This window comes from Pelophylax lessonae (assembly GCF_965119305.1).
Source record: "Pelophylax lessonae genome assembly, chromosome: 5".
Taxonomy (NCBI): domain Eukaryota; kingdom Metazoa; phylum Chordata; class Amphibia; order Anura; family Ranidae; genus Pelophylax; species Pelophylax lessonae.
The window spans coordinates 57,994,524-58,007,237 of NC_138772.1; the positions used below are offsets into that span (position 1 = coordinate 57,994,524).

The window sequence follows — 12,714 nt, forward strand, 5'->3', positions numbered from 1 at the left end:
ACCCCACCAGACTCACCACCCAGCAGAAGCAGGCACCTGCAGCCACCAGGATAATCTGCACTCCATGTGCGGCGATTGGGAAGTGAAAAGATCCAGGAGTCAGCACCAGGGGATGAGGAGGGGGGCTTCCCCCGCCCCCAGGGCTCCACTGACATGACTGCCGTTATTTTCAATGGCACATCACTGCAAAATGGCTCCCAGACTACACAAACATGGTTGCCGTGCAATGAGCACACAGGCTACAGCAAAATGGTGGCCTCGCACGGCACCACAAGGCTCCCAGGGATCCAGGAGGGATACCTAGGCCTCAGAAAATGGGACAGACAAGAAGGGGGGCCCCTGGCAGGAGCCCCCACCAGGTACAGCCGATCGCCAGCGGCGCACCCCCCATCGCCAGCACAGCACCCTGCCCCCACCCCAGGTAGTGGACCAAGCCACCCCACAGCCCCTGCGTTAGTAAAGGAGGGGGGGCGATATGGCCCACAGGGACCACCAGGCCGATGAGGGGGGTGCCTACTGGCAAGGAGGGGAACCCAGGGGTTTGACTGTCCCATGGAGGGGCGCACATCCACTCAAAAACCCTCCAGGTGGAGGGGGGGGGGGGGACAATCACTTACCATACCAGGAACCAGACGAGCACCGCTGCAGACAGAACCTCCTCTCCATTGAAATGGGGGGACATTCGGCCAGGAGGAACGCTGCAACTCGGGCCGAGACCCGGTCGTATGCGACCTAACTCGCAGGCCAACCCCCGTCCGGTGGGGCTATGACGCGGCCAACATAGCACGGAGCTGAGGCCTGCATGTGCTCGCTGGCCAGACTGGGTTGACGACTGGATCTAGATTTTTCAGCCCATCGCCCAGTACAATTTTATCTAAAAAAATTTGCCAGGACCAGAGATCCTAGTAAGGAACTAGGTCCTTACTCCTGACTAGGCAGAAAAAACCTATAGCAGTGCGAGGGAGTATATCCCCCTGGGACTGCCCATAGGCTTAGCCAGACTTTTTTTCTGCCTAGTGTCCTACTCCTGTAGGGGGCAGTATAACTCATTGGTTAGGAAGATCAGGAACTGTGTCCGCCAATGAACGAAAGAGAAAAAAAGTTTTTTTTAATACAGAAATGTTGGCTTACTCAAAAGTATGTCCATGTACAGTATAGTGTGCACTCACTACTTGGTCGGGGCTCCTTTTGCATTAATTACTGCGTCAATGCGGTGTGGCATGGTGGCGATCAGCCTGTGGCACTGCTGAGGTGTTATGGAAGTCCAGGTTGCTTTGATAGCGGCCTTCAGCTCATCTGCATTGTTGGGTTTGGGGTCTCTCCTCTTCCTCTTGACAATACCCCACAGATTCTCTATGGGGTTTGGGTCAGGTGAGTTTGTTGGCCAATCAAGCACAGTGATAGCATGATCATGAAACCAGGTATTGGTACTTTTGGCAGTGTGGGTAGGTGCCAAGTCCTGCTGGAAAATGAAATCAGCATTTCCATAAAAGCTGGTCAGCAGAGGGAAGCATGAAGTGCTCTAGAATTTCCTGGTAGAGGGCTGCACTGACTTTGAACTTGATAAAACACAGTGGACCAACACCAGCAGATGACATGGCTCCCCAAATCATCACTGACTGGAAACTTCACACTGGACATCATGCAACTTGGATTCTGTACCTCTCCACTTGATTTCCAAATTAAATGCAAAATTTAAGGCCCGTACACACGTACCGATCGTCGGCCGAAAAGCTTCGGCCGACGAACGATCTGCCGATTGTAGGCTTGTTAGTATGATGCCTCCGACAGCCGACAGCGCACATTCGGCCAAAAAGAATCTGTCATGCAAGCATTAAAATTTTTGTATGCCGACACCAGAGCGGCCGATTGTTCGCCAGTCAGTACAGAATTCGGCCGACAGACCGCAGATTTGCAAGACTGGGCATGCTCAGAAAAGAAAAACACAGGGAAAGTTAACCATTACATGACATCACTTCTGCAGTCGGCTGTAGTCGGCAGACAAAATTCTTGTGCAGTCTTTTGCACTTTTCAACAGACACTGACAGCCCTGGACAAAAGACGGCCGATTGTCGGCCGACGATCGGTACGTGTGTACGGGGCTTTACTTTCATCCAAAAAGAGGACTTTGGACCACTGAGCAACAGTCCAGTCCTTTTTTCTCCTTAGCCCAGGTAAGGCGCTTCTGACGTTGTCTCTAGTTCAGGAGTCACTTGACACAAGGAATGCGACAGTTTTAGGCCATGTCCTGGATACATCTGTGTGTGGTGGCTGTTGAAGCATTGACAACTGCCGTACTTTACTCCTTGTGAATTTCCCCAAATTCTTGAATAGCCTTTGCCTCACAATCCTCTCAAGGCTGCGGTTACCATGTTGCTTGTGCACCTTTTTCTACCACACTTTTTCCTTCCACTTAACTTTCCATTAATATGCTTGGATACAGCACTCTGAATAACCAGCTTTTTTGGCAATGACCTTTTGTGACTTACCCTCCCTGAGGGTGTAAGTGAATGTCTTCTGGACAACAGTGGCTTACCAACAGGGTCGGCCCGCCCTGGGTGCCACACATTGGGGGGTTCTTACTCCATACCTAGATAAGATCTTGTTACTGCACAGCTGTCACTTGCTGCGGCTTCCCTTCCCAGTGTTATAGAATGGAAAGCATCCGTTGGCTGCCCTCTAGACATGCACTTCGCCCTTCCTGCCACTGGGTGCTGCTTGTATAAGCAGGTGAATTGGATTGTAATTTTAAAGTGTTCCCAGTTTGCTCTACCCGAAGCTGACTGTTTTTCATGTCCTATACCCCAAAGTATGCCACTGTTTGCTAATGTATTTTTGCAAATAGAAGTTTTCAGAACATTATGCCCAAAGTCTTTATAATATTTGCTGTTACAATGGCAGGTTCCTCTGTGAAGAGCTGATTGCTGGGGATGTGGCAGGAGAACTTGCCATAATATAAAAATTATACACAACATCCTGCATGTTTTTGAAAACTTAATGTTAAGTTTCCATGTTCCAGCACTTACAGTTTTCCACTCTCCCTTCTTTCTGAAGCAGACAGTACTCTCTATGTATGTTAAAAACCGCCAAATTTAAATTTCTTTACCTGTGTTTAGTTCTGCTTCAAATTGGAACACATAATAGATTCTCTGCTCTATCATGTTGAATGGGGAACAATTATGCATCTATTAGCCTGCCCCTGGCATAGCTAGGGTTGCCACCTGCCTGGGATTCACCCAAACAGTCCGAGTTTTGAATCATGTGTCTGGGTTCCAGGCTACCCTAAACCCGGTCACATTATTCAGACTAGCACAGAAACAAGTACCGTGTAAATAGGCCCTTACCCCTAATAGGTATACAAAGTAAAAGGATAGAAAAAGATGGGGCTTTGCAGGCCAGTGGGAGTAGAAGGATCACGCCAAAACCAATTTATAAAAAACAAATTACATTTTATTCAAATTTCAAATAAAAGACATGGGCGATCACGCACATGTTCACAAGGACAAGACAATTTCTATAAAACCAATTAATAAGGGTCATTAGAATAGAAATGCATCCCCTAAGGGGAAAACCAAGAGCCTGTATAGGATGGAAGATGGGTCTCAGGTGGAACGCGGTCAATGTAGGTCCCCAGCAAGCCGACGCGTTTCGCTCAAGGCTTCCTCAGGGCCATAGAGACCATGACAGACCGGTATTTCCTTTTTAATGACTCAGGAGGTGGCAGATTGTGGCGACACGTAGGACAATAGATATCATCCCCCATTCAAAGTTTACATATATTCTCACGTTTATCTATGGTCGAGTGTCCAGCCCCTCAATCACTGCAGAGGTACCGCTTTTTGTGCTAAATAAGGTAGCAACTCATTATGACTTGATAGTGGGAAATTCCTTTAATACATCCAAATATCCTAGGAGTGCGATGATCAACATACTAGTAGTTGCACTTCATATATCCACTTATAGCTTCCTCCTCACTCAGACGAACCGGGTAGGATGGTTATTTGGTGTGTATATATAGAGGTAGGGATATGCAATCATTACAACCCATTTGCAGTATATGAGTGGCTTCAGGCAGGAACAAACAACGTCACATAATCCTACTTCAAGGAGGCAGGGAGACCAGTATGTCCCGCACCCGACAAATCCTTTGTGTAGTTCACGCCAGCAGGCTTGCTGGGGACCTACATTGACCGCGTTCCACCTGAGACCTATCTTCCATCCTATACAGGCTCTTGGTTTTCCCCTTAGGGGATGCATTTCTATTCTAATGACCCTTATTAATTGGTTTTATAGAAATTGTCTTTGTGTCTTGTCCTTGTGAACATGTGCGTGATCGCCCATTTCTTTTATTTGAAACTTGAATAAAATGTATTTGTTTTTTATTACTTGGTTTTGGCGTGATCCTTCTACTCCCACTGGCCTGCAAAGCCCCATCTTTTTTATCCTTTTACTTTATTATTCAGACTAGACTGTGGCTCAGAGCAGGGCTTGACGGATGAGTGTGGGGAGCTCAAAATAGGAGCAGAGGTGGAGCACTGAGGAGAGGGTGACTGTGAGGGGAGCAGAGAAGGCAGGAGGACAAGTCTTTGTTTGGAACATTTTAAATGGCTGAGGGTGAGGAGAGAACTCCCACACCTGTTCGGGCTAAAGGAGAGAGTGAGAAGCTGGGGAGAGCCCACACCTTTCTACTCCACATCCAGGGGGTGGTCCCGAGACACAATGAGAGGGGCAAGGACACACTGGAGGTGCAAAGGGATCATTTGGGAGAGACATGTGCCCACCACGCCAGGTAACTGCCAGTAGACCAAACACCATACAGCTCACCAGGACTGAGTACCTACCAAACTCTGTGTGGCCTACCAGGCAGTGTACTTGCCCAGGGAACCCTCCCCCACCAGGAGAATACAGTAAACACTGGCAGACCCCTTCCCCTCACTTGATGTTGACGTCAGGCTGGAGTAGTTCTTAAAGGTGTCATCAGTAAAGCATTCGGTCAGCTGCTATCGACTGGATGTTCGACTAAGTGTGAGCTCCTGGGAATACGGTGGGTGTGCTCAGTGACAGTGAACTGCGCCTCAGTCCCTTGCTATGCAGTCACATCAAAAGCTGCAACTTGCCCTCTCTGCTGTCTTAGGTGTGGAGAGGTACAGCAGAGCAACCCAAGCTTCCGTCTTCACAAAGTTGGTGGTAGGAGATCTGTATGAAAGTGCTCACACTGGTGGCAGACCTGTATTATAATGGCACTGTGAAGAAAGGGAACCGCCAGGATTTCATCTACTACCAGACAAAACGGAACCAACCTCGCTACACTGAAATGGCGGGGGCGCATCAGGTGCCAATTGCTCTAGGTATGCCCTTGCTGGACAACTGTCAAGTCAGCAGTCTTCCCCGTGATTGTGTTACCTACTGAAACCATTTAAAGGCTCAGGAGTCCACAATATTGACCTTTTTCACAAGTCTTAATTTTCTGAGCTTATTGATTGCCTTTATATTTGATAGTCATTTCTTTTGCATGTGTGCGCTATTCTCTGTAAATCTGCATGTTGCTTGGTTCATAGCTGCACCAGTTTCAGAAATGCATGTTCAGGGTGTGCCCCCCCCCCCCCCAGCTCTTTGTTTGTTATGTATTCAGTCTGACCAGATTTCTGGGGTTGAGCACCCCACCCTCCCAAACCTGTACTCTATCAGTGTCCACTAGCAAGCAGATATAGGAGGAGTCCCTCATAGTGCAGTTGCACATCTCTCCCAGTAAGGAGTAAGTATCTCCAATGGTTTGAGAAGCTGGATTCATCCTTCTTTTTATGGATAGTGTAGGACCCACTGACAATGGGGTACTTTGACGTAGTGGTGGGCTTAAGCACGATATGGCCATATGGTGGGACTAAACCCCCATTTTTATTTATTGATTGCCTTTATATTTGATAATCATTTCTTTTGGATGTGTGTGCTATTCCCTGTAAATATGAACCAAATAACATGCATAGCTGCACCAGCTTTAGAAATGCATGTTCAGGGTGTGCCCCCCCCCCCCCAGCTCTTTGTTTAATTTTTTGAGCTACTGAATTTTGGTTTTTCACTATCTGTAGCCATAATCCTCAAAATAAAAAAAAAGGAGTAATTGAAATATGTTACTCTGTGTAATGAATCTACAGAATGAGTTTCACTTTTTGAATTCAGTGAGACCCCGTTCACACTGGGGCGATCCGACTTGCACCGCGACCTCGGAGCGGCCGGCACGGACTTCATAATGAAGTCAATGCAGGTCGCCCCAAAGAAGCTCTGGACCCTTTTTCTAAGTCGGAGCGACTTGTGTCGCTCCTATTAGAACGGGTCCACAGCTTCTCTATGGCAGGCGACCTACGGCGACCTGTCAGATGACCAGGTCGCCCCAGTGTGAACGGGGTCTTACTGAGATAAAAAAGAAAAACCTTTGATAATATTTACTTTTTTTTTGAGCTGCACCTGTATATATAAAAATTGATCAATCCTGATGTACTGACGGTCTGTCTCATTTCTTAAGGCCCAAAAACACCAGCACAGTACAAATATTCTCCAAATGACCCCCCCCCCCCCTTTTTTTTTTTTTTGTTTAAAGTAAAACAGTCCAAGGTATTTAGTAAGAGGCATGGGGAGTTTTTTGAAATGTAAATTTTCCTCACAATTTTTTGGAACATGAAGAAATATTTTTTAACACACTATCACCAGTGCAGTACAGCGTTGTCATAACTGGTGTGGTGGTGATCAGGGACACCAACTGGTGACAGCATATGTATATAAAATTTTTTTTTTTTTTTTTAACATGCTGCCCAGAGCAATACAGTGCAAGGTAAGTAATCAGGTTTTTCTTTTTTTTTTACCTTCACATTATGAAGGTAATACCACTGAATTTTACTGGTATAAGCAACCATTTTCACTGAAAGAAACTGATGTATTCAGGGTTTACTATTGTGATTAGTTACAGCTAATCACATGGTACAGATGGGTTGCGATTGGCCCTGTCTGTACCATGTGATCACTGTGACCAATCACAGTTAACAATTGTACACGATGAAGGGTATAAAAGGAAGCAATCCATTTTGTACAAATGTCATGCGATTGATCATAGTGATCACATGGTACTGGCTGCTGATCAGTCATTGGCTATGTCCGATGGACATAGCCGTTGACAGATCGGGCCGGAGTGAGGCGCATTGTGGGAGGACGTCATGTCATGTGACGTCCACGTGGAACAACGAATGTCCCACCTAGTCGTTCTATTATAATAGGCTGGGCAGGAAATAGTGAAAAGCTAAGTTCGCCTTAGTGAATAAAAAAAAAAAATATTAAATGCACGTATTTTTGCAGGCGGGGGGGGGGGGCTCGGGGAGAGCATTGCACCCTTGAGGCTCATGCGGACATTCTGTTCAGCATTTTGCTCTTACCTCCATATGGGCAGTTACTGAGCTGCAGGAAGTCGAACTACAAGGGCGCTCATTGGAATCTTCGCAGTCCATTGAGAACTACAAGCCTTCTTGTGGCAGAATAGACTTGTACTGCATTCACTCACAGAAAGAATGATAGGGCTGTGTGGATTGAGCTGTGCTGTTTTTAAAATGTGACCGTGGGTGCAGAAAGGAATCCCCTTCTGCTGTCAGAGAGAGGGGGGCTTTGACTGCGGGAACCATGAGAAAAGGAGCAGGATACATTTTACACCCACCAAAATTCAGGGGTAACATGCTCTTAAAAAGGCGAACCTATCTTTTAAGTCTTAGGTTTACTTTACTTAACATTCATTAATATTAATCTGATTCTAGGTCCATTTTAAATTCATGTGTTTTACATTTTGCTGTTAATCAAGTAACCTTCTTATCCAGTCATTGCCCATTTTCTCATCCAGTCAGTGCCCATGTAATCTGCTCTAAATGAGCTGATAGCTTGGTTTTATGGTTTCTCATGCTGGTACTTTCTCAAAATAAAAGAAATGGCACACCTCTGCCCATCATTCATTTATTAAAAAAAAAATTAAAAAAAGGACTAATGCAGACAAGTGGTTACAATTACGAGCACTTCTGGGAATAAACAGTGAGCCAGTGCTGAGAATGATGCATTTCTCCTGAGCTGTGGGCCTCCTTCAGATGCTCATAATAGCTTGGATGAACTAGAAGAAAAACAAAAAGTCAGTGAGGACATTTCTTTGATGGCTCCATCCCCTCCCTGCACCCAACAGGCATAAAGCTATATAGATCACCACTTGTACTGTGTATCTGTAGGTCCCCACAAAACCTGCGCTGCAGATATGCCATGAGTACCCAACGTAATGCAAGACACCCTCGCTGCTGAATGATGGTTTCTTAGTTACATGGTTGGTGGGGAATTCTACCCCGTGTGTATAGTTGAGGAGACATATTAACCACTTCAGCTCAAAGATTTTACCTCCTTCATGACCAGGCCATTTTTTGCCATTTGGCACTGCGCTACTTTAACTGGTAATTGCACGGTCATGCAACGCTGTACCCAAAAAAATTTATACAATTTTCTTTTCACACAAATAGAGCTTTCTTTTGGTGGTATTTGATCACCACTGCCTTTATTTTTGCGCTATAAATAAAAACAAACCGTCGCAAATTTTGAAAAAAGAAAATTTTTAATTTTCTGTTATAAAACATCAAAAATTAAATAAAAAAAGTCTTCTATATTTTGGCCAAAAATGTATTCTGCTACAGGGTTTTGATAAAAAAATCCCACTCAGTGTAGATTGATTGGTTTGCTTGAAAGGTATAGCACCTACAAACTATGATATAGAGAGATCTAAAGAATATATATATATATATAGCAACTTTGATGAGACAGCAATAGTGCGGTGGTCAATCTGACACTAACTGCGACCGACATCACCAGTGACATTAATACAATGATCAGTGCTAAAAATATACAGTCAGTCACTGTACTAAGGACACTGGCTTGGAAAGGGGTTAACACCTAGGGCGATCAAGAGGTTCACATACGGGTACGTTGCTTTGCTTACAGTCACAGCTCGCCTTCAGCAAATTGCAGGTGGACAGTCGGCAAGTGATTAAAGAGAATATCTGCCAGCAAAATAGCTGTGCGAGAAGCCTCTCACTGCAGTGGTAGTTCCAGGGCAATGGCATTACTTTTGCAGGAAAGAGAGAAAAAAAAATCCGGTCACTGCCCTGGAATGGATCCGCAGCCTGCAAGTCTGAGAATTCTCCCAGGCATATTGCTGCCAGATATTCCCTTTATTATGTCCTCACAGCAAAGCCAGAGCTGGTCCAGTTTTTTTTTTGTGAGGTTTGATTTTCACAAGTACTTACATCATCATACATGAAATTCACCATTCCTTGCTGTGACACATCTCTCCTCCTGAAAGTTTCTGCAAACAATACATGAACATATTTTAGAATAGCAATAGCCTACCTGTAGAATTCCCCTATAATCCCACCGCCTGGCAGCATACCTGTCAGGGCTCGGAGCTTCACACAACAAGTGATGTAGTCATCAAATGAAATTCTACCATGATTGCTGTACCGTCTGGTGATAATGTTCAGAGCTTGCGGGCTCAATCTGAAGCCTGAAAGAAAAAAGGACAGCAGCTCAGCTTCCATTAGTCTGTACTACTATAAACTAGAGCTATACAGAGATAAGAACCGCTCACTACTGTGACATTTAAAGAAGAGCTCTCAACTCATTTTTTGCTCCTTGTCCCCAATGTGAAAGTGTATGTATGACTCTGTCCTTACTTTCCATTTGGTCTCACTGCTGATATAGGGTGGTGATGATCAACAGAGGACTCCCACACTTTGACTACACATCTAGCATGAAGATATATTTATTTACCTTTGGCAATGCTTGCTAGGTATGCAGAGGAAGGGGGTGTCTCCATTCCCCTGCCGCTTTCTTTTTATTTTTTTAGGATGTAGGCAGCACTTGCCACTCCAGATTCCTTGATTTCCAGGATGTAGGCAGCCAGGGCTGCTCAGCAACAGTTTGGTTAGTAGGACTGCACCATAACAAACAATGGATCTTTGTGGCCTGGCTGCCTGTATTCTAGCAACCAATGACACTGTGTGGCCCTAGCAACCAGGGATGCTGAGCAACTGGGGGCCATCTGCATACTAAACAACCAAGGATGCTGAGTGGCAGGGGTTGTCTGCATTCTAGCAACCAATAAAAAGATGAAGTAGGGTGAGGTGGGTTTGACTCTAGAGGACAGGCTCATTCCCAAGGTGTGCTCAATGAAATGGGAGTGATGGCAACTGAGCACAATATTTGCAACTTCTATCAGAGGAGTAGGAGAGGTTGAAAAGGAATAAAATGGGATTTTTTTCACATTTCAATACAGATTAATTGGGAAAAAAAAACCCACCAATGTCACTCAACAGGTTTCTATGTAGGATGCAATGTGTAAAATAATTACTAAATTTTTACCTTTTTAAAGGTATTTTTCAACCTGGTCACATGACTACAATTTCCCCTGCATATGGAACAGTGGGTGGCGGGAATGACACAAGCAATGTGATACAAACATTTTATTAGACATTGGTTACCTGATTGACTGTAGCAAAAGTCAGCTAATTGGTATTGGTACCCAGACTATTGATGCTATGTGCAGACAGACTATTACTATTTGAGAATGTTTGCAGGCTAAACAAGTACTTTAAGACTACATTTTGGTATAAGTCTTCCATGAACACACTTGATACGTATGGAAAGCAGTAATAACACGTGGTACCACTCTTCATGCCATGTTTTTTTACTATGCAGGTTGCACACTGTTTCAATGGTCTTGAACTTTTATCCTGACTGTATTTCTGAATTATTGCTAATAGAAGTCTTCACATACTTTGAATGTATATGTATGGTTTTTACTTTTTCATAAAACTGAAGATTTTTAGTAAAAAAGGTTTTGGGGGGGTGGGGGGGGGGGAGAGAGTGTATGGCTGGTAGGTGTTTAACAGAATCACTGTAGTACCAATGCTGGAAGTGACAGAAGCCTGATGTTTTCAAAACAAACAAAAAAAACACACCAGCACCTAAATTATTACAGGATACAGTATGTGTTCCTTTACGCCCCGTTCACATACAAGCGACGCTACTTCGCGCCGCGACCTCGGAGCGGCCGCCACGGACTTCATAACATTGAAGTCTATGGCGGTCGCTCCTGGTCGCCCCAAAGAAGCTCCGGACCCTTTTTCTAAGTCGGAGCGACTTGTGTCGCTCCTATTAGAACGGGTCCGCAGCTTCCCTATGGGAGGCGACCAGGTCGCCTCACAGGTCGCCTTAGTGTGAACGGGGACTTACAAAGCACTGGAAGAGCCCAGAGCATGTATAACAAAAGTATGCATGTAAAAAGTGCTGGATGCTTTGCAAGATGTGAGTGCTGGCAACGCTTAGCGAACAAGTCTTTTGAATAGCAGCTTAATAGCATTGTCTGCTCCGCACATAAATGGTAGGTGATACGCAGGGAAGCAGCAGGGTCACCAGGTAATTTATTATTAATAACTTAGTTACCCAAGTTAAAGAAGCATATTGTATATGGATATACACGATATTGTCTTAGTCCGTTGGGTTGGCCCACCTTTTACAGCTATAACAGCTTCAACTCCTCATTTGGTGGAGGGGGGGGGGATTATAGTGTGGGGTTGTTTTTCAGGGGTTAGGCTTGGCCCCCTAGTTCCAGTGAAGGGAATTCTTAAGGCGTCAGCATACCAAGATATTTTGGACAATTTCATGCTCCCAACTTTGTGGGAACAGTTTGGCCCCTTCCTGTTCCAACATGATTGTACACCAGTGCACAAAGCAAGGTTCATAAAAGACATGAATGAGCGAGTTTGGGGTGGAGGAACTTGACTAGCCTGCATAGAGTTCTGACCTCAATCCGATAGAACACCATTGGGATGAATTAAAGTACAGATTGCGGCCTTCTCATTAAAACATCAGTGCCTGACCTACCTGGAAGAATGGTCAAAACATTCCCATAGACAAACTCCTAAACCTTGTGGACAGCCTTCCCAGAAGAATTGAAGCTGTTATAGCTGCAAAAGGTGGGCCAGCTCAAAATTGAACCCTACGGACTAAGGCTGGGATGCCATTAAAATTCATGTGTGTGTGTAAAGGCAGGCGTCTCAATACTTTTGGCAATATATAGTGTATACTGCATTCGAGAAACCATTGCAAAAGAAAATTTTTTATTTCTCTTTCGTTCATTGATGGACACAGCTCCTGATCTTAACCATTGTGTTATACTGCCCCCTACAGGTGTAGGACACTAGGCAGAAAAAAAAAAAAAAGTCTGGCTATGCCTATGGGCAGTCCCAGGGGGTATACGCCCTCTCTCTGCTATAGGTACTCAGGTTTTACTCAAACCGGTTTACAGTCCCTAGGAAGGAAGGAAAGGTGCGTTCAATTCTGGACCTCAAGGCGCTTAAATGCTTTGTGCGGGTGCAGAAGTTCAGAATGGGGCCTGTTCGCAAGGTGGTGGCTTCCCTGCATCAGGGGGATTTTTCTTGCCTCCATCGACATCAAGGACGCTTACCTTCAAATTCCAATATGTCGGTCTCCAGCGCTTCCTTCTCTCGGCCATAGGAAAGGAGCATTATCAGTTTGTGGCGTTACCCTTTGGTCTCGCTTCTGCTCCTCGGGTCTTCACGAAAGTGTTGGCCCCATTGCTAGCATTGTTACGCCAATGGGGGATTGCGTTACTGGGCTACTTTGGCG

The 12,714-nt window shown here is 45.2% G+C and overlaps 1 protein-coding gene across 1 annotated transcript in view; it reads right to left on the reverse strand.

Moving 5' to 3' along the window:
- Window positions 1-7,972: 7,972 nt before the first annotated feature.
- The window catches only part of SRI (sorcin), a 38,707-nt gene continuing 33,965 nt past the window's right edge, over window positions 7,973-12,714 (reverse strand). Inside the window, exons 6-8 of the mRNA XM_082259458.1 lie at window positions 9,455-9,568; window positions 9,312-9,370; window positions 7,973-8,137 (exon numbers count right to left, since the gene is read on the reverse strand). Coding sequence (XP_082115584.1) covers window positions 8,111-8,137; window positions 9,312-9,370; window positions 9,455-9,568 — 200 coding nt within the window. The 3' untranslated portion in view covers window positions 7,973-8,110. The remainder of the gene's footprint in view (window positions 8,138-9,311; window positions 9,371-9,454; window positions 9,569-12,714) is intronic.